The following is a 24,647-nucleotide window of genomic DNA, read 5'->3' on the forward strand; positions in this document are numbered from 1 at the left end:
GAACATGAAACTATATCCAAAAATTATGGTTAAACTCAAAGTGGAAGTATGTTTTCTAAAATGGTCATCTAGACGTCGTTCTTTCGACTGAAATGACTACCTTTACAAAAACGACTTGTAAATTATTTTTCTGACTATAAACCTATACTTTTTCTGTTTAGATTCATAAAATAGAGTTCAATATGAAACCATAGCAATTTGATTCACTCAAAACGGATTTAAAATGAAGAAGTTATGGGTAAAACAAGATTGGATAATTTTTCTCATTTTAGCTACGTGAGAATTGGTAACAAATCTATTCCAACCATAACTTAATCAACTTGTATTGTATATTATGTAATCTTGAGATACCATAGACACGTATACAATGTTTCGACCTATCATGTCGACACATCTATATATATTTCGGAACAACCATAGACACTCTATATGTGAATGTTGGAGTTAGCTATACAGGGTTGAGGTTGATTCCAAAATATATATAGTTTGAGTTGTGATCAATACTGAGATACGTATACACTGGGTCGTGGATTGATTCAAGATAATATTTATCGATTTATTTCTGTACATCTAACTGTGGACAACTAGTTGTAGGTTACTAACGAGGACAGCTGACTTAATAAACTTAAAACAACAAAATATATTAAAAGTGTTGTAAATATATTTTGAACATACTTTAATATATATGTATATATTGTTATAGGTTCGTGAATCAACAGTGGCCAAGTCTTACTTCTCGACGAAGTAAAAATCTGTGAAAATGAGTTATAGTCCCACTTTTAAAATCTAATATTTTTGGGATGAGAATACATGCAGGTTTTATAAATGATTTACAAAATAGACACAAGTACGTGAAACTACATTCTATGGTTGAATTATCGAAATCGAATATGCCCCTTTTTATTAAGTCTGGTAATCTAAGAATTAGGGAACAGACCCCCTAATTGACGCGAATCCTAAAGATAGATTTATTGGGCCTAACAAACCCCATCCAAAGTATCGGATGCTTTAGTACTTCGAAATTTATATCATATCCGAAGGGTGTCCCGGAATGATGGGGATATTCTTATATATGCATCTTGTTAATATCGGTTACCAGGTGTTCACCATATGAATGATTTTTATCTCTATGTATGGGATGTGTATTGAAATATGAAATCTTGTGGTCTATTGTTACGATTTGATATATATAGGTTAAACCTATAACTCACCAACATTTTTGTTGACGTTTAAAGCATGTTTATTCTCAGGTGAATATTAAGAGCTTCCACTGTTGCATACTAAAATAAGGACAAGATTTGGAGTCCATGTTTGTATGATATTGTGTAAAAACTGCATTCAAGAAACTGATTTCGATGTAACATATTTGTATTGTAAACCATTATGTAATGGTCGTGTGTAAACAGGATATTTTAGATTATCATTATTTGATAATCTACGTAAAACTTTTTAAACCTTTATTTATGAAATAAAGGTCATGGTTTGTTTTAAAAATGAATGCAGTCTTTGAAAAACGTCTCATATAGAGGTCAAAACCTCGCAACGAAATCAATTAATATGGAACGTTTTTAATCAATAAGAACGGGACATTTCAGTTGGTATCCGAGCGTTGGTCTTAGAGAACCAGAATTTTGCATTAGTGTGTCTTATCGAGTTTGTTAGGATGCATTAGTGAGTCTAGACTTCGACCGTGTTTACTTGAAAAATGATTGCTTAACAAATTTTGTTGGAAACTATATATTTTTAACATGTGAATATTATGTGATATATTAATCTCTTAACGCGTTTGATATTATGTGATAGATGTCTACCTCTAGAACAAGTCTCATTGACTCACCTAATAATAATGAAGAGTCAAATATAAATTGGAATGATTTGTGGACTGATTCACAAGTTCCCGAAGAGGAACCGGAAGAAGAGTCGGAACCGGAAGAAGAATCGGAACCGGAAGAAGAATCGGAACCGGATGAAGAAATAGAACCGGTGGGGGAAATAATAAAACGGTTAAGTAAAAGAAAATTCTCAACCAACAGACCAAGGTTAATTATGGTCAATGGTGTTTCCGCCAAGGAAGCAAAATATTGGGAGGATTACCAATTCTCTGATGAATCGGATTCCGACGAGAATTCCGATGATGTTATAGAAATTACCCCAACTGAATTTAAAAAGGCAAAAGAAAATAATAAGGGAAAGGGCATAAAAATAGAGAAATCTAATTCCAACCCCGATGAACTTTATATGTATCGTCAACCCCCGAAGTCCTTAAGTTGTAACAATGACCCGGGAACCTCTAAACCACCAGGTTTTTCTAAACCAATGTGGAAAACGACGGCTCGTATTAGGGGAACATCATATATCCCTAGAAACTTGGCAAAACGAACCAAAACCGAAGAAGAAGAAACAAGCGAGTCGGAATAAGATAGTTGTATTCGTGTGGTGTAATATATGTAATATAGTGTGCTTATGCTTTATGATATATGTAAAAATTGCTTGTATTAATAAGTATTTTTTTTATGAATCTAACTCTTGTCTATTTTACAGTATAAAAACACAAAATGGATAGACAACCCAATATTTTAAGAGACCTACCCGGAGACATGATTGATGAAATCTTGTCTAGAGTCGGTCAGAATTCTTCGGCACAACTATTTAAGGCGAGATCAGTTTGTAAGACATTCGAAGAACGTTCCAAGAATGCCTTGGTTTATGAAAGGCTTTCGTTCGAAAGATGGGGGATATCACATTGGGAAATCCATAAGTTACGATGTGTTTACTTTGACGCATATATTGCGGGGAACCCAAATGCTATTTTACGCAATGGGTTAAGAAATTATTTTGACTCAATATATCCGAATATTGGACTTCGTGATTTAGAAAAAGCGGCTAACATGCAACATAAAGAAGCATGTTATGCTTACAGATTAGTAATGTTCGCTTCTCACCAAAGTGAGAACAAGAACATCGGCCTACAACTATTAAACAAAACGTTCCCACAAGTGACGGAGTCGGTAATTGGGGTAAGAAATGAGGTTTTTAGATTGTTACGGGACTGTTAGACATTACGTAACCCTCGTCCCTTTGACGACGTTACAACACGCTGTCTTATCAACGGCCATAACGGTTATGTTCCACAAGACCAAGGATGGGAAGTAGTCCTAGTACAACCAGAATGCATGACTTGTTTCTGGACGTATGAATTACGTGTCTTTATTGCCTTTGCTGAACGACTTGTGTACTAGCTAGAATTATCTTCACAACTATCTTGTATCAAAGTTATTGTGTGCTATATTTCATGCTTTATGTAAAATAAGCGGTATTGTAAGTTTGTAAAATATTGTATAAAAGTTTGAACGCAAAATATTATTATAATCAGTTTTTCATATAGAATTGTAGTAGTTGAATTGTATATTAGCTACTAAGTATGAACTTAACGGGTAGGTACTACCCGAATTTAAACTTATAAAACGCTAATATGAAGAAAAAGCTTTTATAAATGAGTTCATATTATGCTATGAAATACTATTAACTACTCTTAATATTCTGTATGATTAACTTGTTCCATTTGACTATTTTGAAGGAAATGGCACCGACTACTCGACACACCGTGAATATGAATGAAGAGGAATTCCGTACTTTTCTAGCTTCAAACATAGCCGCAGTACAGGCTGCGCTACATACCAACAATAACCTTGGATCTAGCAGTACAGGAAATTGTGTAGGATGCACCTACAAAGAATTCACTGCCTGCAAACCTTTGGAATTTGATGGAACCGAAGGACCGATCGGATTGAAACGGTGGACCGAGAAGGTCGAATCGGTGTTTTCCATAAGTAAGTGTACTGAATAGGACAAAGTAAAGTACGCTACGCATACCTTCACAGGTTCTACGTTAACATGGTGGAATACCTATCTAGAGAAAGTGGGACAAGACGATGCGTACGCACTACCGTGGTCAGCATTCAAGCACTTGATGAATGAGAAGTACCGTCCCAGAACCGAGGTCAATAAGCTCAAGACAGAACTTAGAGGGTTACGAACCCAAGGATTTGATATTACCACGTACGAAAGACGATTCACAGAATTGTGCCTATTGTGTCCGGGAGCATTCGAAGATGAGGAAGAGAAGATCGACGCGTTTGTGAAAGGATTACCGGAAAGAATCCAAGAAGATATAAGTTCACACGAGCCCGCCTCCATACAACAGGCATGTAGAATGGCTCACAAACTAGTGAACCAGATTGAAGAAAGAATTAAAGAACAGACTGCTGAAGAGGCCAATGTGAAGCAAGTCAAAAGAAAGTGGGAGGAAAATGGTGATAAGAATCACCAATACAACAACAACAGCAATTACAACAATAATCGCAATAATTATCCCAACAATCGCAACATCAATCGCAACTACAACAAACGGCCCAACAACAACAACAACAACAACAACAACTACAACAATCATCCCAACAACAATAATAACCGCAACAACAACAACAATCAGAAGCAGCTATGCCAAAGGTGTGAAAAGTATCACTCGGGGTTCTGCACCAAATTTTGCAACAAGTGTAAAAGAAATGGTCATAGCGCAGCGAAGTGTGAGGTCTACGGACCAGGGGTTAATAGAACGAAAGGAACAAATGGTGTCGGAACGAGTAATGGCGGAGCAAGTAGTGTCGGAGCAAGCTATGCCAATGTAGTTTGTTATAAATGTGGAAAACCGGGCCACATTATTAGAAATTGCCCGAACTAGGAGAACACGAATGGACAAGGCCGCGGAAGAGTTTTCAATATTAATGCGGCAGAGGCACAGGAAGACCCGGAGCTTGTTACGGGTACGTTTCTTATTGACAATAAATCTGCTTACGTTTTATTTGATTCGGGTGCGGATAGAAGCTGTATGAGTAGAGATTTTTGTGCTAAATTAAGTTGTCCATTGACGCCTTTGGATAGTAAATTTTTACTCGAATTAGCAAATGGTAAATTAATTTCAGCAGATAATATATGTCGGAATCGAGAAATTAAACTGGTTAGCGAAACATTTAAGATTGATTTGATACCAGTAGAGTTAGGGAGTTTTGATGTGATAATCGGTATGGACTGGTTGAAAGAAGTGAAAGCAGAGATCGTTTGTTACAAAAATGCAATTCGCATTATACGAGAAAAAGGAAAACCCTTAATGGTGTACGGAGAAAAGGGCAACACGAAGCTACATCTTATTAGTAATTTGAAGGCACAAAAACTAATAAGAAAAGGTTGCTATGCTGTTCTAGCACACGTCGAGAAAGTACAAACTGAAGAAAAGAGCATCAATGATGTTCCCATTGCAAAAGAATTTCCCGATGTATTTTCGAAAGAATTACCGGGATTACCCCCACATCGATCCGTTGAATTTCAAATAGATCTTGTACCAGGAGCTGCACCAATAGCTCGTGCTCCTTACAGACTCGCACCCAGCGAGATGAAAGAACTGCAAAGCCAATTACAAGAACTTTTAGAGCATGGTTTCATTCGACCAAGCACATCACCGTGGGGAGCTCCTGTTTTGTTTGTCAAGAAGAAAGATGGTACATTCAAGTTGTGTATCGACTACCGAGAGTTGAACAAACTTACCATCAAGAACCGCTACCCACTACCGAGAATCGACGACTTATTTGATCAACTACAAGGCTCGTTTGTTTATTCAAAGATTGACTTACGTTCCGGGTATCATCAAATACGGGTGAAAGAAGATGATATTCCAAAGACTGCTATCAGAACACGTTACGGTTATTACGAGTTTATGGTCATGCCATTTGGTTTAACTAATGCACCAGCTGTGTTCATGGACCTTATGAACCGAGTGTGTGGACCATACCTTGACAAGTTTGTCATTGTTTTCATTGATGACATACTTATTTACTCAAAGAATGACCAAGAACACGGTGAACATTTGAGAAAGGTGTTAGAAGTATTGAGGAAGGAAGAATTGTACGCTAAGTTTTCAAAGTGTGCATTTTGGTTGAAAGAAGTTCAATTCCTCGGTCACATAGTGAACAAAGAAGGTATTAAGGTGGATCCAGCAAAGATAGAAACTGTTGAAAAGTGGGAAACCCCGAAAACTCCGAAACACATACGTCAGTTTTTAGGACTAGCTGGTTACTACAGAAGGTTCATCCAAGACTTTTCCAGAATAGCAAAACCCTTGACTGTATTAACGCATAAAGGGAAGAAATTTGAATGGAATGATGAACAAGAGAAAGTGTTTCAGTTATTGAAGAAAAAGCTAACTACGGCACCTATATTGTCATTGCCTGAAGGGAATGATGATTTTGTGATTTATTGTGACGCATCAAAGCAAGGTCTCGGTTGTGTATTAATACAACGAACGAAGGTGATTGCTTATGCGTCTAGACAATTGAAGATTCACGAACAAAATTATACGACGCATGATTTGGAATTAGGCGCGGTTGTTTTTGCATTAAAGACTTGGAGGCACTACTTATATGGGGTCAAAAGTATTATATATACCGACCACAAAAGTCTTCAACACATATTTAATCAGAAACAACTGAATATGAGGCAGCGTAGGTGGATTGAATTATTGAATGATTACGACCTTGAGATTCGTTACCACCCGGGGAAGGCAAATGTGGTAGCCGATGCCTTGAGCAGGAAGGACAGAGAACCCATTCGAGTAAAATCTATGAATATAATGATTCATAATAACCTTACTACTCAAATAAAGGAGGCGCAACAAGGAGTTTTAAAAGAGGGAAATTTAAAGGATGAAATACCCAAAGGATCGGAGAAGCATCTTAATATTCGGGAAGACGAAACCCGGTATAGGGCTGAAAGGATTTGGGTACCAAAATTTGGAGATATGAGAGAAATGGTACTTAGAGAAACTCATAAAACCAGATACTCAATACATCCTGGAACGGGGAAGATGTACAAGGATCTCAAGAAACATTTTTGGTGGCCGGGTATGAAAGCCGATGTTGCTAAATATGTAGGAGAATGTTTGACGTGTTCTAAGGTCAAAGCTGAGCATCAGAAACCATCAGGTCTACTTCAACAACCCGAACTCCTGGAATGGAAATGGGAAAACATTACCATGGATTTCATCACTAAATTGCCAAGGACTGCAAGTGGTTTTGATACTATTTGGGTAATAGTTGATCGTCTCACCAAATCAGCACACTTCCTGCCAATAAGAGAAGATGACAAGATGGAGAAGTTAGCACGACTGTATTTGAAGGAAGTCGTCTCCAGACATGGAATACCAATCTCTATTATCTCTGATAGGGATGGCAGATTTATTTCAAGATTCTGGCAGACATTACAGCAAGCATTAGGAACTCGTCTAGACATGAGTACTGCCTATCATCCATAAACTGATGGGCAGAGCGAACGGACAATACAAACGCTTGAAGACATGCTACGAGCATGTGTTATTGATTTCGGAAACAGTTGGGATCGACATCTACCGTTAGTAGAATTTTCCTACAACAACAGCTACCATTCAAGCATTGAGATGGCGCCGTTTGAAGCACTTTATGGTAGAAAGTGCAGGTCTCCGATTTGTTGGAGTGAAGTGGGGGATAGACAGATTACGGGTCCGGAGATTATACAAGAAACTACCGAGAAGATCATCCAAATTCAACAACGATTGAAAACCGCCCAAAGTCGACAAAAGAGCTACGCTGACATTAAAAGAAAAGATATAGAATTTGAAATTGGAGAGATGGTCATGCTTAAATTTGCACCTTGGAAAGGCGTTGTTCGATTTGGTAAACGAGGGAAATTAAATCCAAGGTATATTGGACCATTCAAGATTATTGATCGTGTCGGACTAGTAGCTTACCGACTTGAGTTACCTCAACAACTCGCGGCTGTACATAACACTTTCCACGTCTCGAATTTGAAGAAATGTTTTGCTAAAGAAGATCTCACTATTCCGTTAGATGAAATCCAAATCAACGAAAAACTCCAATTCATCGAAGAACCCGTCGAAATAATGGATCGTGAGGTTAAAAGACTTAAGCAAAACAAGATACCAATTGTTAAGGTTCGATGGAATGCTCGTAGAGGACCCGAGTTCACCTGGGAGCGTGAAGATCAGATGAAGAAGAAATACCCGCATCTATTTCCATAAGATTCGTCAACACCTTCAACAGCTTAAAATTTCGGGACGAAATTTATTTAACGGGTAGGTACTGTAGTGACCCGAACTTTTCCATGTTTATATATATTAATTGAGATTGATATTTACATGATTAAATGTTTCCAACATGTTAAGCAATCAAACTTGTTAAGACTTGATTAATTGAAATATGTTTCATATAGACAATTGACCACCCAAGTTGACCGGCGATTCACGAACGTTAAAACTTGTAAAAATGACATGACGATATATATATATATGGATATACATATGGTTAACATGAGATTATGATAAGTAAGTATCTCCGTAAGTATATTAACAATGAGTTATATACATATAAACAAGACTACTAACTTAAGGATTTCGAAACGAGACATATATGTAACGATTATCGTTGTAACGACATTTAAATTATATATATCATATTAAGATATATTAATATATCATAATATCATGATAATATAATAATTTAACATCTCATTAGATATAATAAACAATGGGTTAACAACATTAATTGAGATCGTTAACTTAAAGGTTTCAAAACAACACTTACATGTAACGACTAACGATGACTTAACGACTCAGTTAAAATGTATATACATGTAGTGTATTTAGATGTATTAAATACTTTTGGAAGACTTCAAGACATATATCAAAACACTCATACTTAACGAAAATGGTTACAGTTACTTTCCCATTCTTTTCTTTCATCAAGAATTCTAGTCGTATTCTTACCCGTATTATACACAGCTTCAAAACGTACTTACTATGGGTATATACCAATAGGAACTAGCATGGGATTCCACTCTTGATTATGTCATGTATGACTAATCAATTTTAACTTCTACCATGAGCTAGTCAACTAACTAGAACTCCTTTTAACCCCACTCACCACTCACCAATTACCACTCATCATTCACTCCATTTCACTTCCAATTCTCTTTCTAATTCTCTCTCAACACACACACACTATTATGAACGTATTTTTCCAGTAGTTAATCATCATCTTCATCAAAAATCACTTCAAGAATCAAGCTATAATCATCATAGGAAGAACATTTCAAGAACACTTCAAAAATCCCTTCAAGTTTACTAATTTACTTTCAAGCTTTCTAATCCATTCCAAGTAATCATCTAAGATCAAGAAACCTTTGTTATATACAGTAGGTTATCTTTCTTATTCAAGTTAATATTCATATTCAAACTTTGATTCAATTTCTATAACTATAAACTATCTTAATTCGAGTAAAAATCTTACTTGAACTTGTTTTTGTGTCATGATCCTACTTCAAGAACTTTCAAGCCATCCAAGATCCTTTGAAGCTAGATCATTTCTTGTCACTTCCAGTAGGTTTACCTACTAAACTTGAGGTAGTAATGATGTTCATAACATCATTCGATTCATATACATAAAACTATCTTATTCGAAGGTTTAAACTCGTAATCACTAGAACATAGTTTAGTTAATTCTAAACTTGTTCGCAAACAAAAGTTAATCCTTCTAACTTGACTTTTAAAATTAACTAAACACATTTTCTATATCTATACGATATGCTAACTTAATGATTTAAAACCTGGAAACACGAAAAACACCGTAAAACCGGATTTACGCCGTCGTAGTAACACCGCGGGCTGTTTTGGGTTAGTTAATTAAAAACTATGATAAACTTTGATTTAAAAGCTGTTATTCTGAGAAAATGATTTTTATTATGAACATGAAACTATATCCAAAAATTATGGTTAAACTCAAAGTGGAAGTATGTTTTCTAAAATGGTCATCTAGACGTCGTTCTTTCGACTGAAATGACTACCTTTACAAAAACGACTTGTAAATTATTTTTCTGACTATAAACCTATACTTTTTCTGTTTAGATTCATAAAATAGAGTTCAATATGAAACCATAGCAATTTGATTCACTCAAAACGGATTTAAAATGAAGAAGTTATGGGTAAAACAAGATTGGATAATTTTTCTCATTTTAGCTACGTGAGAATTGGTAACAAATCTATTCCAACCATAACTTAATCAACTTGTATTGTATATTATGTAATCTTGAGATACCATAGACACGTATACAATGTTTCGACCTATCATGTCGACACATCTATATATATTTCGGAACAACCATAGACACTCTATATGTGAATGTTGGAGTTAGCTATACAGGGTTGAGGTTGATTCCAAAATATATATAGTTTGAGTTGTGATCAATACTGAGATACGTATACACTGGGTCGTGGATTGATTCAAGATAATATTTATAGATTTATTTCTGTACATCTAACTGTGGACAACTAGTTGTAGGTTACTAACGAGGACAGCTGACTTAATAAACTTAAAACATCAAAATATATTAAAAGTGTTGTAAATATATTTTGAACATACTTTAATATATATGTATATATTGTTATAGGTTCGTGAATCAACAGTGGCCAAGTCTTACTTCTCGACGAAGTAAAAATCTGTGAAAGTGAGTTATAGTCCCACTTTTAAAATCTAATACTTTTGGGATGAGAATACATGCAGGTTTTATAAATGATTTACAAAATAGACACAAGTACGTGAAACTACATTCTATGGTTGAATTATCGAAATCGAATATGCCCCTTTTTATTAAGTCTGGTAATCTAAGAATTAGGGAACAGACCCCCTAATTGACGCGAATCCTAAAGATAGATCTATTGGGCCTAACAAACCCCATCCAAAGTATCGGATGCTTTAGTACTTCGAAATTTATATCATATCCGAAGGGTGTCCCGGAATGATGGGGATATTCTTATATATGCATCTTGTTAATGTCGGTTACCAGGTGTTCACCATATGAATGATTTTTATCTCTATGTATGGGATGTGTATTGAAATATGAAATCTTGTGGTCTATTGTTACGATTTGATATATATAGGTTAAACCTATAACTCACCAACATTTTTGTTGACGTTTAAAGCATGTTTATTCTCAGGTGAATATTAAGAGCTTCCACTGTTGCATACTAAAATAAGGACAAGATTTGGAGTCCATGTTTGTATGATATTGTGTAAAAACTGCATTCAAGAAACTGATTTCGATGTAACATATTTGTATTGTAAACCATTATGTAATGGTCGTGTGTAAACAGGATATTTTAGATTATCATTATTTGATAATCTACGTAAAACTTTTTAAACCTTTATTTATGAAATAAAGGTCATGGTTTGTTTTAAAAATGAATGCAGTCTTTGAAAAACGTCTCATATAGAGGTCAAAACCTCGCAACGAAATCAATTAATATGGAACGTTTTTAATCAATAAGAACGGGACATTTCACTATCCATGTTTGATATTCTACCTCCCTCACTAAACCTGCATCCACCAACCGTTCAACTTCTTCATTTGAGAATTTACTCCTTTCACATGCCATTGCTCATTTCTTTTATACTACCAATAATATATTCGGGTTTACGTTTAGGTTATGTTGTGCTATTTCACGTGGTATCTCTGTCATGTCAAATGCTTTCCACATGAATACATCAATGTTTGGCGTCAGCAGGCTACACAACGCATCTTTGGCATCTTTGCTTAATCCGTTACTAACTTGTACCCTCTGGTACGGGTATCTTGGATTTGGAGAGAACGATCCGTCTTCGTTGAGTTATATTGTTGTTTTTGTTTTAAATATTTGTGAACATTCTATTGGTTCCAGTTCTTGTGCTAGAATTGTTACGATGTCTGCCAGTGTTGGGAATTTTATCAATCTGTGAATTGTTGAAGTGATTGCTCTGAACTTTTGCATTGTCGTTCGTCCTAAAATGATGTTGTACATACATTTTGCCTTTATTATTGAAGGGTTTATGTCTAGTGTACTCTGAAACTACATTTCCTAGTATTACTTTCAACGTTACGCAGCCAATCGGCCATGTTGATTCATTGTTAAAGGCAAGAGTTATTGTTGCATATTTATTCAGTTTCCTTATGTATTCCGGTAGTTGCAAAAAACAACGTTCGAAAATTACTTTTGCTCCTGTGCCGGTGTCACTATACATTTTGGCTATTTGACAGTTTGATATATGTGCTTTTATTATTAATAGATCATTTGATGGATTAATGCTAAACAAAATGGAAACACGATAGGATCTTGTTTCCATTTTTCCAACACCGTTGCTTTTCGTCCACGCCAGGGTTTCCATGGGTGAATCATGGATACCTCAATTGAGTGAATTTCTTTCACTGAGTGTTTACCTTTTGTTTATGTTGCTTAATTTGGGAAAAAGGTGATTAAGCGATTTTTTTAACTCTGGAAATCGTGCAAACCCGGACGGAATTTGGATTCGCGGGGGCGTAAAACAATCAATCAGATCAATTTACTCAATTAGATTGAGTAAATTAATATCAAAGAGGGTTGAACTCCGGTAATTAACCAAAATTCAATCGTGGTGTAATTGACCGTAGTTGTCTGATATATTTTAGCAGAGTAACATTGTTATAATAGTATATCTGATAATGGATGACCCGTGGGGTGTATTTATATGCGCTAAAAGTTTGTTAGAGAGAATGATGATGTGTGTGACGACCCAAAAATTTTCGACCAAATTTAAACTTAATCTTTATATGATTTCGACACGATAAGCAAAGTCTGTAATATTAAGTCGCAAAACTTTGAACTATGTTCATGTGTACATTTAACTTTTGACTGAGCCCGACGATTCACGAACAATTGTTGTAAGTAAATATGTATATATATAGGTATATATATAAATATAAAAATAAGTATATATAATGATTTGGAATTATAGACTGCAGTTTAATCATCTGAATTAAATAAGTAAAATAATATAATGAATCTATATATAAATATTTATGATTTGTGTGCATAATTATTATATGTACAATGTATATGCATTAAAATGTATAAGAAGTTAATACTCAATATAAGTTATTACATAATAGATATTATATAATTATAATCAACAAAATGTAATACAAATATATTAAATTTAATTATAAAAATAAGTTGTTATAATGATATTATTACTACTTTCAATATTAATAGCAATACTAGTGTTATCAATAGTATTATTTTAAATATATAATCTATAGATATAATTTTGATATATATATAAATTGTTATAGTATTATTATTACTCATATTATTATTATTATCATTAACAATATTAATATAATTATAATTAGTATTATTATTAATATCATTAATAATATTATTAATATCAATTTTATAGTTATTATTATCATTATTAACATAATTACTAAAAATTATCATTTTTATTTAATATTATTATTATTATTATCACTTTTATCATATGACATCAATTATTGTTATTTTGCAACAAAGTGTACTGTATTTAAAAGATATCGCATGTATATTACAGGTGGGTATAGGATTCGGGCCCATTTGTACCATGCAGGATTTAAATCTTGTGGTCTATCAAAATGATGAATTTTGTTGTTTTATGATAAACTTATGAACTCACCAACCTTTTGGTTGACACTTTAAAGCATGTTTATTCTCATGTATGAAAGAAACCTTCCGCTGTGCATTTGCTCATATTACATGGAGTCATTCAGGGCATATAGAGGTCAGAACCTCGTAATGGGACCAGCTGTTGAAGACTTCGTCCAGATGGATTAGGACGGGTCATTTCAGTTGGTATCAGAGCGGTGGTTTAGCGAACCAGGTCTTGCATTAGTGTGTCTAACTGATAGTTGTTTAGATGCATAGTGAGTCTGGACTTCGACCGTCTCTGCTTGTCAAAAGTTTTGCTTATCATTTCTAGTCGGAAATCATTTGCTTATCATCCTTAGAAAATTATCTACTTATCATTTTTAGTCTAGACACGTCTTACTGCAGTTAGTGCATCGATAGTGTATAGACAAAATTCATATCTTAGCGTATCTGTCACTATAGACATTACCTAACAGCTTCCGTAGATTCATCTGTAGCTTATGGGATTTTAGTATTATATATGCATATGTAAATTATGTATTGCAGGGTACTAATCTACATCCTATAATCTATTTCTTATCGAAAATCCTTCATCTGATCGTACGAGATGAATCCCTCAAACCAGTTCGAGTCCTCAGATTCTAATAGCTATTCCGATAGTTATTTCGACAGCTATTCCGATATGGAGTTGCACTCGAGCTCCAAAAGCAGAGTCACCATAATGAATTAACCAATCATCCATCCCCAATTCATCTGATGGGTTCGAAGTCGACTTAATCAATGGAGACGCGAAGAAGGCGATCCTTTCCGTCAACTGAATTCACCTCTTGATGAAGAACCCGAAGCACTTACCGGCGAACCTGTCCGTAACACCATTTTCACCCTCATTTCCCGAATAGCTCGCCACGACTCTATCATAACTTAGATTCTAAACCTTATTCATTCGCCCGTTCTTACCGACAACCATCCCGGAGTAATAAGTTAACAAGCTTCGCGCCCGAGTTGTAGCCTTGGAAAATATGGTACAAAATGTATCAGCTTCAGCAACATCACCGGCACCAACAGTACCACCAACATCAATACCAGTACCACCAACAACTCAAGTTTCAATAAAACACGCCTCAACATCTCATTATGTACCTCGAGCATAATCATCGTTCTACGAATCATTCTACATCATTTATCTTCGTTCGACATGACGATTATGTAATCTTCAATGTTTTAGAGATTATATATTCTAGTTCTAACGGTAAATCAAATGAGATTAATATCACATTAACTCATTAAATCCATGATTATATCTGAAGAAAATATATATGTATATATATTTTCATAAAGATTTTAATTAAAAATTCTTTCGTACAAACTGTTAATGGTGAAAATATTTTAACGGGTAGGTAATACCCGAGGAATATTTAGATTTCACATTAATAAGTTACACTGTACATTCGTCGAAGCTGATTCAACAGTCATTTACTATCCTACTTACAACCATCGATATACGTATCCGTTTACCACAGAATAACCATTCTCATTCAATTTCATATTTGGATTTTGACCTATCAGAATCCAACAAGTGACATAATGAAGAAAACATATGACAAAATAAAATTTGTTAGAAACAGACAAATTAACTATGAGAAATTTTGTTAAGAACTCACGCTAACTGTTCCTAGCTAACTATTAATTCCGTATCACCTTTTATTTATCGCAATTTTAATTCTCGCAATTTATTTATCGTCATTTAATTTCTGTTATTTATTTTACGCACTTTAAATATCGGGACACGTATACAAGGTTTTGACATATCATATCGACGCATCTATATATATTATTTGGAATAACCATAGACACTCTATATGCAGTAATGCTGGACTTAGCTATACAGGGTTGAGGTTGATTCTACAATAATATATATAGTTTGAGTTGTGATCGAGTCTGAGACATGTACACGGGTCACGATACGTATTAATTAATTCGAATATTATATATTAAACTATATATGAATTATTGGACTGTTAACTGTGGACTATCAACTGAGGACTACCAACATTGGACAATTAAAATGAATTAAAATATTAATTATAACATCATATGAAACTAAACAATTCTTCAAGTTTGCCACTTGATTTCATTCTAAACCTCGTTTGTATCTCGACGATTACAATATGCGATCAAACATTTCATGATTCTTGAAAACACCTCAATCTAGAGGATGAACCAACGGCACTTCATCTACAGAAGAAAAGATTGATGTATATAGTTATGCACCTAAAAACACTCGGAACCTGATTAAACGTTTAACACGTATCTGTACTAACTCATTTGGCGTTACTATTACCGAAAATAACTTTGCAATTCCTTTTCAAATTAGCCAATTTTGTCACAGCTCCATCAAATCAACATCGATCTTTCATTCAAATAAGTCTTATTATAACATTGATATATACGTTTGCCCCTTCATCATCGTTACCGGAGAACCATTTATATCCCATCACATTAGCAGTAAACTTACCAGCAACTTTATTACTCATTGGCTTAAGTCTCTCCGAAGAACCCTTATATTTATTCATTAAAACCTATTCATATACTCATCCGTACCTTGTAACGGGAATTGTCATACCAATTACCAGATATCAGCGTTTAATCATCTAAAAACACAATTCTCTTGAAACCCCTCGGTTTGATAACCAATGATCCAGATCCGGTAACTTTGAAAATGCTGACGAAGCAGCATGTAGTAAATGGTCTTAATGACCAAGAGTTGATGATAAAGAATGGAGTGTTGGGAACGCTCGATAGAAAATTTGGTACTGAAAAACGGATTGAGCTAACCATGAAGGAGACTAAGGATAAATACAAGGGCCAAACCCTATATTCAAAGAATCCAGGTAATTCTGGATCCGCCGAAATCTTTAGAGAATATCATGTTCCGAAATCATGTTAAAATCTTGCGGAAAATTTTTCTTCATCAACTTCCGAACTTAGAAATTCCAAAATATCATCAAAAATATCTTCGATATTTCTGAGGATATTTTCATAAATATTCTTGTCCTAAATTATATACCTCTTCGTGTTTTCTGTATTCCATTATATTGGAAACTTCTGTAAAAGCTAAGTACTGTGACGACCCGGAAATTTCCGACCAAATTTAAACTTAATCTTTATATGATTTCGACACGATAAGCAAAGTCTGTAATATTAAGTTGCAAAACTTTGAACTATGTTCATGTGTACATTTAACCTTTGACTGAGCCCGACGATTCACGAACAATTGTTGTAAGTAAATATGTATATATATATAGGTATATATATAAATATAAAAATAAGTATATATAATGATTTGGAATTATAGACTGCAGTTTAATCATCTGAATTAAATAAGTAAAATAATATAATGAATATATATATAAATATTTATGATTTGTGTGCATAATTATTATATGTACAATGTATATGCATTAAAATGTATAAGAAGTTAATACTCAATATAAGTTATTACATAATAGATATTATATAATTATAATCAACAAAATGTAACACAAATATATTAAATTTAATTATAAAAATAAGTTGTTATAATGATATTATTACTACTTTCAATATTAATAGCAATACTAGTGTTATCAATATTATTATTTTAAATATATAATCTATAGATATAATTTTGATATATATATATATATAAATTGTTATAGTATTATTATTACTCATATTATTATTATTATCATTAACAATATTAATATAATTATAATTAGTATTATTATTAATATCATTAATAATATTATTAATATCAATTTTATAGTTATTATTATCATTATTAACATAATTACTAAAAATTATCATTTTTATTTAAGATTATTATTATTTTTATTACTTTTATCATATGACATCAATTATTGTTATTTTGCAACAAAGTGTACTGTATTTAAAAGATATCGCATGTATATTACAGGTGGGTATAGGATTCGGGCCCATTTGTACCATGCAGGATTTAAATCTTGTGGTCTATCAAAATGATGAATTTTATTATTTTATGATAAACTTATGAACTCACCAACCTTTTGGTTGACACTTTAAAGCATGTTTATTCTCAGGTATGAAAGAAACCTTCCGCTGTGCATTTGCTCATATTACATGGAGTCATTCAGGGCATATAGAGGTCAGAACCTCGTAATGGGACCAGCTGTTGAAGACTTCGTCCAGATGGATTAGGACGGGTCATTTCAATGTGGCCCCGTCCCTTTCATGGTTGTAAAAACCATGCGTAACAAACTTTCCTGATATAATGGGCTGACTTGGCATAGACATACCACTCGTGTGTTATGGCCCATATATCTTGATGTTCGTGTGCAGTCTACCGGGTAGCCTACACACTTTGTTAAGTTTGAAGGGCTTATGTGTGAACACAACCTTAAATCTTCTAAGTTTTTCTTCACGGTATCTTTCATTCGGATAATCTTCTAGACGACAAATACGTCGCGAATTTGTTTGACTTATATGTGAACACAACCTTAAATCTCTAAGTGCTTCTTCACGATATCCTCCATTCGGATAATCTTCTAGACGACATATACGTCGCGACTTTAGGGACTTATATGCGAACACAACCTTAAATTTTTAAGTGCTTTTTCACAATATCATCCATTCAAATAATCTTCTAGATGTCATATACATCGTGACTTTATTTGATACCATATGTTCGGTTAATTTATAGACGGCTCGTGTCTTCTATCTGATAGACGGTTCTAGTAATGATTTGTTTTTGTCTTGTGATCTTCTTTTTGTCACGAATCTTGCTTCTAGCTGATGACGGCTCTTTATTTATACGTTTAGAGGATTTTGTTAATAAGACTTATTTGATACATCATATATCATAATGTTACATGTGTTTATAATCACTGTTACTTTCACTTTATATTATTGTCCCCTGACAGTTAAAAACTATATTTTTTTATTTAATAAGGTAGGGTTAAAGTAGTCTAAGCTCCTATGAAACACGTATAAGTGTGAATTGACCATAAACAAAGATTTAAAGTACATTTTCGATCAATGCTATAATAAATGAGAATTGTATGATTGTAAGTGAATGAATCCTTCCCTACCTAGATGTGATTTTTTCAAATTTCTTCTCAATTTCAAGAATATTGCCCTAATCTCTATCTTTATTTGAATTTGAAATCTTAGTGAAATTTCAAAACCCATTAACAAGCTGTTATTTTGATGTAAGGGTTATTGTTGCTTTCTATATCTAGGGCTAAAACAGCCGCACCCATTACTCCATTACATATCTCAACCTCAATTACAAAAAAAGTTGCAAACTTTATATTATAAATGAGGGATTTTTCCTGTTTTGGTGAAAATGGTGTTCAAATTGCAGATGCTGCTGCTGCTGCTTCTTCTTCTTCTTCTTCTTCATCAAGTGTTCCAGTTACTACATCTAGTGGTAAAATTGGTCAAAATCTTGTTACTTGTGTTTACCAGTGCAGATTGCGCAATTTCTCATGTTTCATTATTACTATTACTTGGACAAAAACCTTATTGGGTCAAGGTATTTGTGTTCAAATTGACGATTCCACTAATCAATGTCTATGTAAAGTTGAAATTAAACCATGGCTGTTTTCAAAAAGAAGAGGGTTCAAGAATCTTGAAGTGGGTTCTAAATTAATTGATATTTATTGGGATCTGGCATCTGCGAGATTCGGGGTTTCACCCGAACCACTTGAGGGTTTCTATATTGCTATTGTGGTTAACCAAGATTTGATTTTGATGTTAGGGGATATGGAAAAAGAGGTGAAAAGTAAGATAGATGCATCTAGTTTTGCTCCTAATGTTGTTTTCTTATCGAAGAAACAGCATGTTTTCGGGAAGAAAAGTTATTCGGCTCGAGCTCAATTTTGCGGTAAAGGGCAAGTTCATGAGATTGTAATCGAATGTGATCTTTTGGGTACGAATGATCCATGTCTAATGGTTCGTGTAGATGGTAAAACAATGATGCAAGTGAAACATTTGAGATGGAAATTTAGAGGGAATTATACAATTTTGGTTGATGGATTACCGGTTGAAGTGTATTGGGATGTGCATAATTGGCTATTTGGGAAGATAATTGGTGAAGCTATTTTCTTGTTTCAAACGTGTTTTTCGGCTGAGAAATTGTGGGCGGGTCAAACCGTTTTGGAACCCTCTTGGTCAAGTTCGTTCCGTAAAGATCCCTATTCAAAAGGTTTAGGTTTTTCTTTAATGTTGTGTGCTTGGAAAAATGAATAGAACTATGTTATGCAAGATATTATTCAATTACATGATAAATGTATTATTTTCCGATTGTTTTGATTCATTATGACTTATTTTTGATAACTTTTGTGGTATGTTTAGCCAGTATGATAGACCTTACTCTTATCTGATAAATCATAACGCTTTTATAGTTTTGCAGTAATACTCGAAACAGAATGTCGTGACAGTTGTAATAATCAGTTTAAATGTATAGGTGTAGTTACTTGGCAATGCATCAATCATCCAAATAGGTTTGTGCATCTGAATTGTATCAATCATCCAAATAGGTTTGTGCATCTGAATTGTATTAAACTAGCAATATCAGAAAGTTTGATTAATGCAATAGAAAATTTAGAAATTGGATACATACAATACAATTTGGGTAAAGTTGTTTAAACACTTAACGCATCATTGTAGTTACCACTATCGTTATCAGAAGAAAAAGTGGTGAAATTTGTAACGTGTTTGAAGCTGATGATGGTGTAAGAACCGGTCTGATGCCTGAACCACTGGTTGAACCCTGTTTAGCAATTGGTGCCAATGCGGTTGGTGTCTCGGGTTCATCGTCTGGAGTCATTTCATATGGTGCTGGTGCCGGAATCGATTCTGATGTTGCGGAACCTGAAAATATTAGGGTTTATATAATCCTTTTTGAGTGAATTAATTTGGTTTGGATAATGGTTATGGTGGTTACCGCTAGGACTTGGCGGCAAGTATGGAGAATCTGCAGTTGGTGGAAAAGCTCTAGGTGGCGGACGTTTTGGTGGAGGCGGTGGAACAAATAATGCGGGACCTGCAATCAAGTAAGTTATTATTACTTGATTAATTACCGATTTTCATAATTTTAGTGTGACTTGTATTGTTATTAGTACTAGAGGTGGTGTGGTATAATAAGCTGTCTGGGTGAGTTGTGTAACAGTTTAAACTGGCCGGGTCAAAATGGGCAATTCTTTAGACTATTTATTTACAGCCATGTTTTTAGATTTCACTAGTTAAGATTTGACCCCTTGATAGAATTACTGGTGTCATTTTCAAGTTTCAGCCTTTATATCTAAACGTGGGCTGATTTTGCTTGTGTTTTTCTCCCAAGGGGTTAAATGGGTACTTTTTTTTGAAGACTTTGTTAAAATAAACAGGCAGACCGGGTCAAATGGGTGAAAAATCATCCCAATTATTATTATTGGCTTTTAAAACTATAAAATAACATTATTTAGCAATATTAGATCATTATCTTTAGAAAAAGGCACTTTTTAGAAAAAAAATCTTCAGAAAAAAGCAAATTTATATCATTAATTTATGAATGCAGTTCTTATAATCTTATTCAATACTACGTTATATGAACTTAAAGAATGATCAAAAAAGTGTTGGCAGGTCACCCAATTTGAACCTGTATTTAACACCAGCCATTTTGACTTTCGACCTGTTACTTGATCTACCCATTTACCACCTCTAGAGATTAGAAACAATATAACGCCTATCAACCCATTTTTATGCAAATGAGTTGAATTTCCTATATCTAATCTAATTAGTATAATAAAAGATAAAAAAAAAACCTGCAGGAGGTAAAGGAACACCAGTAGCTGCAAAAACGACCAAACAAACGTAGTGAGATCTCAACAAAAGTAATAAACCATTAATACCTATAAGTTATAACAACAATAAAAACATTAGTATAATTATTGAAACCTTACATTTGCATTGTAGTGGCACACTTTTAGAGTTACAAGCTTTCGGAAGCGTAATAGCTAACGCCTGATTAATAGGACTCGGTAGCGAAATAGGAACATTTCCCGTAACAATTAAACACATGCATTCCGAGCTCGTGTTCACGAGCGATTCAACCACATCACAACAGCCTTTTGTTGGTGAACCTCCATTTGAACTACTTCCCATAACGTAATTAAGACACGGGGTGAAGCTAGAAATCATCGATAACGTGCACGGAGTGCTAATTTGTCCGGTAACTGCGATAATTGAAACAAATAGAATCGCAGCCAATAGAATAGTAAAACGTTCCATGATTGATGATGATGGTGTAATTTGGTTTTGTATGAAATTTATAGGTGGTTGAAGGTGCAGTTTTGGTGTTATAGGAGTTGAACCACCTTGACTCTGGCTATAAGACTAGGTGAGTTGTTTGGTTAGTTTGTTTTGACTTGAAATATGCTTATTGAGTTACAGTCAAGTTAGGTAAAACTATCAGGATACTTGTGCTGTATCTATTCGGTGCCGTTTTTCAAGTGGTTCTCTAAACCGGATTGTGTACGGTTAGCTGTACGGTTCCATGTCGTCTATATTAGTTTTATGCCTTCGAACCAAGATTAACATGCAGTTGTAATCTAAGACTAAAGTTAACGTTTGCTATTTTGGACTGTTACTCAACTTTTAGTAACTACATTCTAGTTTCATGTGTTTGTTGCCTTCTTTTGCTGGCTAATAAGCGTTATAGTTCACCATTAATATGCAGTTATTTACTACAAGTGGCGCATAGCCGTTGATAAGAACCCGAGTTGAGGTTTCATATAGCTTAACCATTATATGTATTTGAACTCAAATTTGACCTTAATAGAAAAATGGAATCTAGTTTTGCATCATATGTTTCGACCTTAAGTTTATTTTATATGGTATGTGCATATTGTCTTACTAAACTCCGAATTGTTATAAAATACAATATAATGAGTGATATTTCTTGAGCTTGCTTTACTGTATAATGGAGGTGGAATTGATGACAGGTAAGTTTGTTGAGAATACTGAATATAGACATCTCTTTGTAGAAAGACTTTAAGTTTGACTATGTCTCATCTTGTTTAAAGTTTTTATCTTTTTATGTAAATTAAAATTTAATTTAATGCAAAAGGTTGCAGTGATATAACAAACTTTATTTAAGCCAACTGGATATGTACTTTCATTTCTATCTCATGTCCAAATGGCTAATATTTCGCACTTTGTTCTAAAGTTTTAATCAGAAGGAATAATACAAGAGAAGGGGAAAGATAAGTATAAAGAAGAGAAGAAAAAAAAAGTGAACGATTTTGTATTTGAGATTTGATGTGTTCCAAAGAGAAGAAAAGAAGCAAAAAAAAATAAAAAATAAAAATGTGTAGATTTTTTAAATCTGTACAAATTGAAAGAAACTTAACAGGAATAAAGATGACAAGCTTTCTTTTGTTCGTTTATTTCTCTCGTTAAGAAAATAAAATACATATAATTATACTCTTTCTTTACTCTTTCTTTCCGAATTCATTTACCATCTCTTTCTAAGATTTAATTTGGGGAACAAAGTGCAAGGCATCATAGTAATCAAATAACAATATTAATTGGTTTGTTATATAGTTCATTACTAGTAATGATACCGCAGCCCGCATGCGCATGTAACATACACACGGGCATGCGCTATGGTGCGTATGCGGGGTGCTCTCATGCGTCATGCGGCATGCGGATCCGTATCTGGTCCCTTTACGGCGGTTGCTTAGCTAACAAGCAAATATCTTTTCCATAATTATATCCGTGATTCGGGGGAGATGGTTATGGAAACGATTATCACTATCCTATGACGGTTCTAGAATTAGGGTTTGCCTATAAATACAAACCCTAATCGTCGTTAGCAACATACCACGTTACGTAGCCATCTTCTACCACACATCCTACGTAACTTACATCCTCTATCATCTTCTAAAGGTTAACAGGTTAGTTCTTTATTAACTGGTACCTACAACCTTGCTTGGGGCCTTCTGATCGACGGACGTCATCGAAGGTGGACTTAATCACTTGGCCACCCCGCCGACATCATCATGTCGGCCAGGGTTATTCACGGTAGCCGGACCGGAGAGCCACGTTCTAAGATCCTTAAACCCCTCCTTTACGTTGAGCAAGCATGTTAAGACCCCTCGGTTAAAATATGCATGATCAAGTGGTGCTTTCATTGAGAGTCGAATTAATTCAAAACTGTTTAATTGTTCTTTCTTTTTAGGTTTTGAATTATGATTCGCTATTTACAGAATTTTTTTGAATTTTTTCTTTTTAACAGTATCATGACTTCCGAGGAATCATCGGAGCATACTCAAACAGCAATTCAACACGCGCCGTCTGGTAGTCAGCAAACGCCAGTTTTGACTACGGAGGCGGCTGCTCAAGCAGGGTACACAATGTACCCCCCACCTGTATCCGGCGAACCCTTTCAGCGGTTTAAGCCGACATATCCGGATGGGGTTACACCGCCAAGAGCAAACTCACCAGTCACAACCACGCGGTTGGATTTTTCATCGGTGGATCCAAGGGTTATCCCGATAAACGCTGGTGGCGAAACCATGGGACCACATGTAGTTTGCTGCGGCCAGGTACCTATTTACGGTACCACTGTTTCGATACCTCTGCAGACGCAGACTATTCAGCAAAACTCGTCGTTTACACCCCTGCAACCTTGGCAACCACCGCGCCCAGTTTCTCAATTCTTAACCCCTGCGGATGCGCAGGCGTTACTTAACAGCTGGGGATTTGGTGTCATTCCAGACGCAAACTCTCATTGGGCGCCAATAACAGCGCAACAACAAAGCACAGCGCAAACGGTTGGGCTCTTGAGTGTGTATCCTCAGTTTTCGCAGGCATCTGCGCCACAGGTCTCGCTCCCCTTACAACCTGTGTATTCGGCATCTTCAAGTAATCCCTCTTTTCCAACACCGCAGCCGTGGGTATATCCGCAGATGCAGGGTCAACCTTGGCAAAATATTCAGGGGCAGGCTAATCTTGCAGGGCAATTTATGCAGGCCGCACCCCCTGACATGGTTCACTTATTTTCGCAGCCTGA

At 34.7% G+C, this 24,647-nt stretch overlaps 2 protein-coding genes across 2 annotated transcripts; one reads left to right on the top strand and one right to left on the bottom strand.

Annotated features, from left to right (window-relative positions):
• Positions 1-18,889: 18,889 nt before the first annotated feature.
• Positions 18,890-19,861, top strand: LOC139873508 (uncharacterized). Its single transcript, XM_071861434.1, has one exon. The coding sequence runs from the start codon at positions 18,908-18,910 to the stop codon at positions 19,838-19,840; it is 933 nt and encodes a 310-aa protein (XP_071717535.1). The 5' UTR covers positions 18,890-18,907; the 3' UTR covers positions 19,841-19,861.
• An 80-nt stretch (positions 19,862-19,941) lies between these two features.
• LOC139870054 (non-specific lipid transfer protein GPI-anchored 16-like) lies at positions 19,942-21,862 on the bottom strand. The gene is made up of 6 exons (XM_071857907.1): positions 21,535-21,862; positions 21,397-21,423; positions 20,538-20,636; positions 20,265-20,464; positions 20,068-20,155; positions 19,942-19,970 (listed from the first exon to the last, which is right to left on the bottom strand). Exons 1-6 carry the CDS (start codon positions 21,860-21,862, stop codon positions 19,942-19,944), a joined length of 771 nt encoding a protein of 256 aa, XP_071714008.1.
• Between the last annotated feature and the right edge of the window lie 2,785 nt (positions 21,863-24,647).

This window comes from Rutidosis leptorrhynchoides, chromosome 10 (assembly GCF_046630445.1).
Source record: "Rutidosis leptorrhynchoides isolate AG116_Rl617_1_P2 chromosome 10, CSIRO_AGI_Rlap_v1, whole genome shotgun sequence".
In the NCBI taxonomy this organism is placed as follows: domain Eukaryota; kingdom Viridiplantae; phylum Streptophyta; class Magnoliopsida; order Asterales; family Asteraceae; genus Rutidosis; species Rutidosis leptorrhynchoides.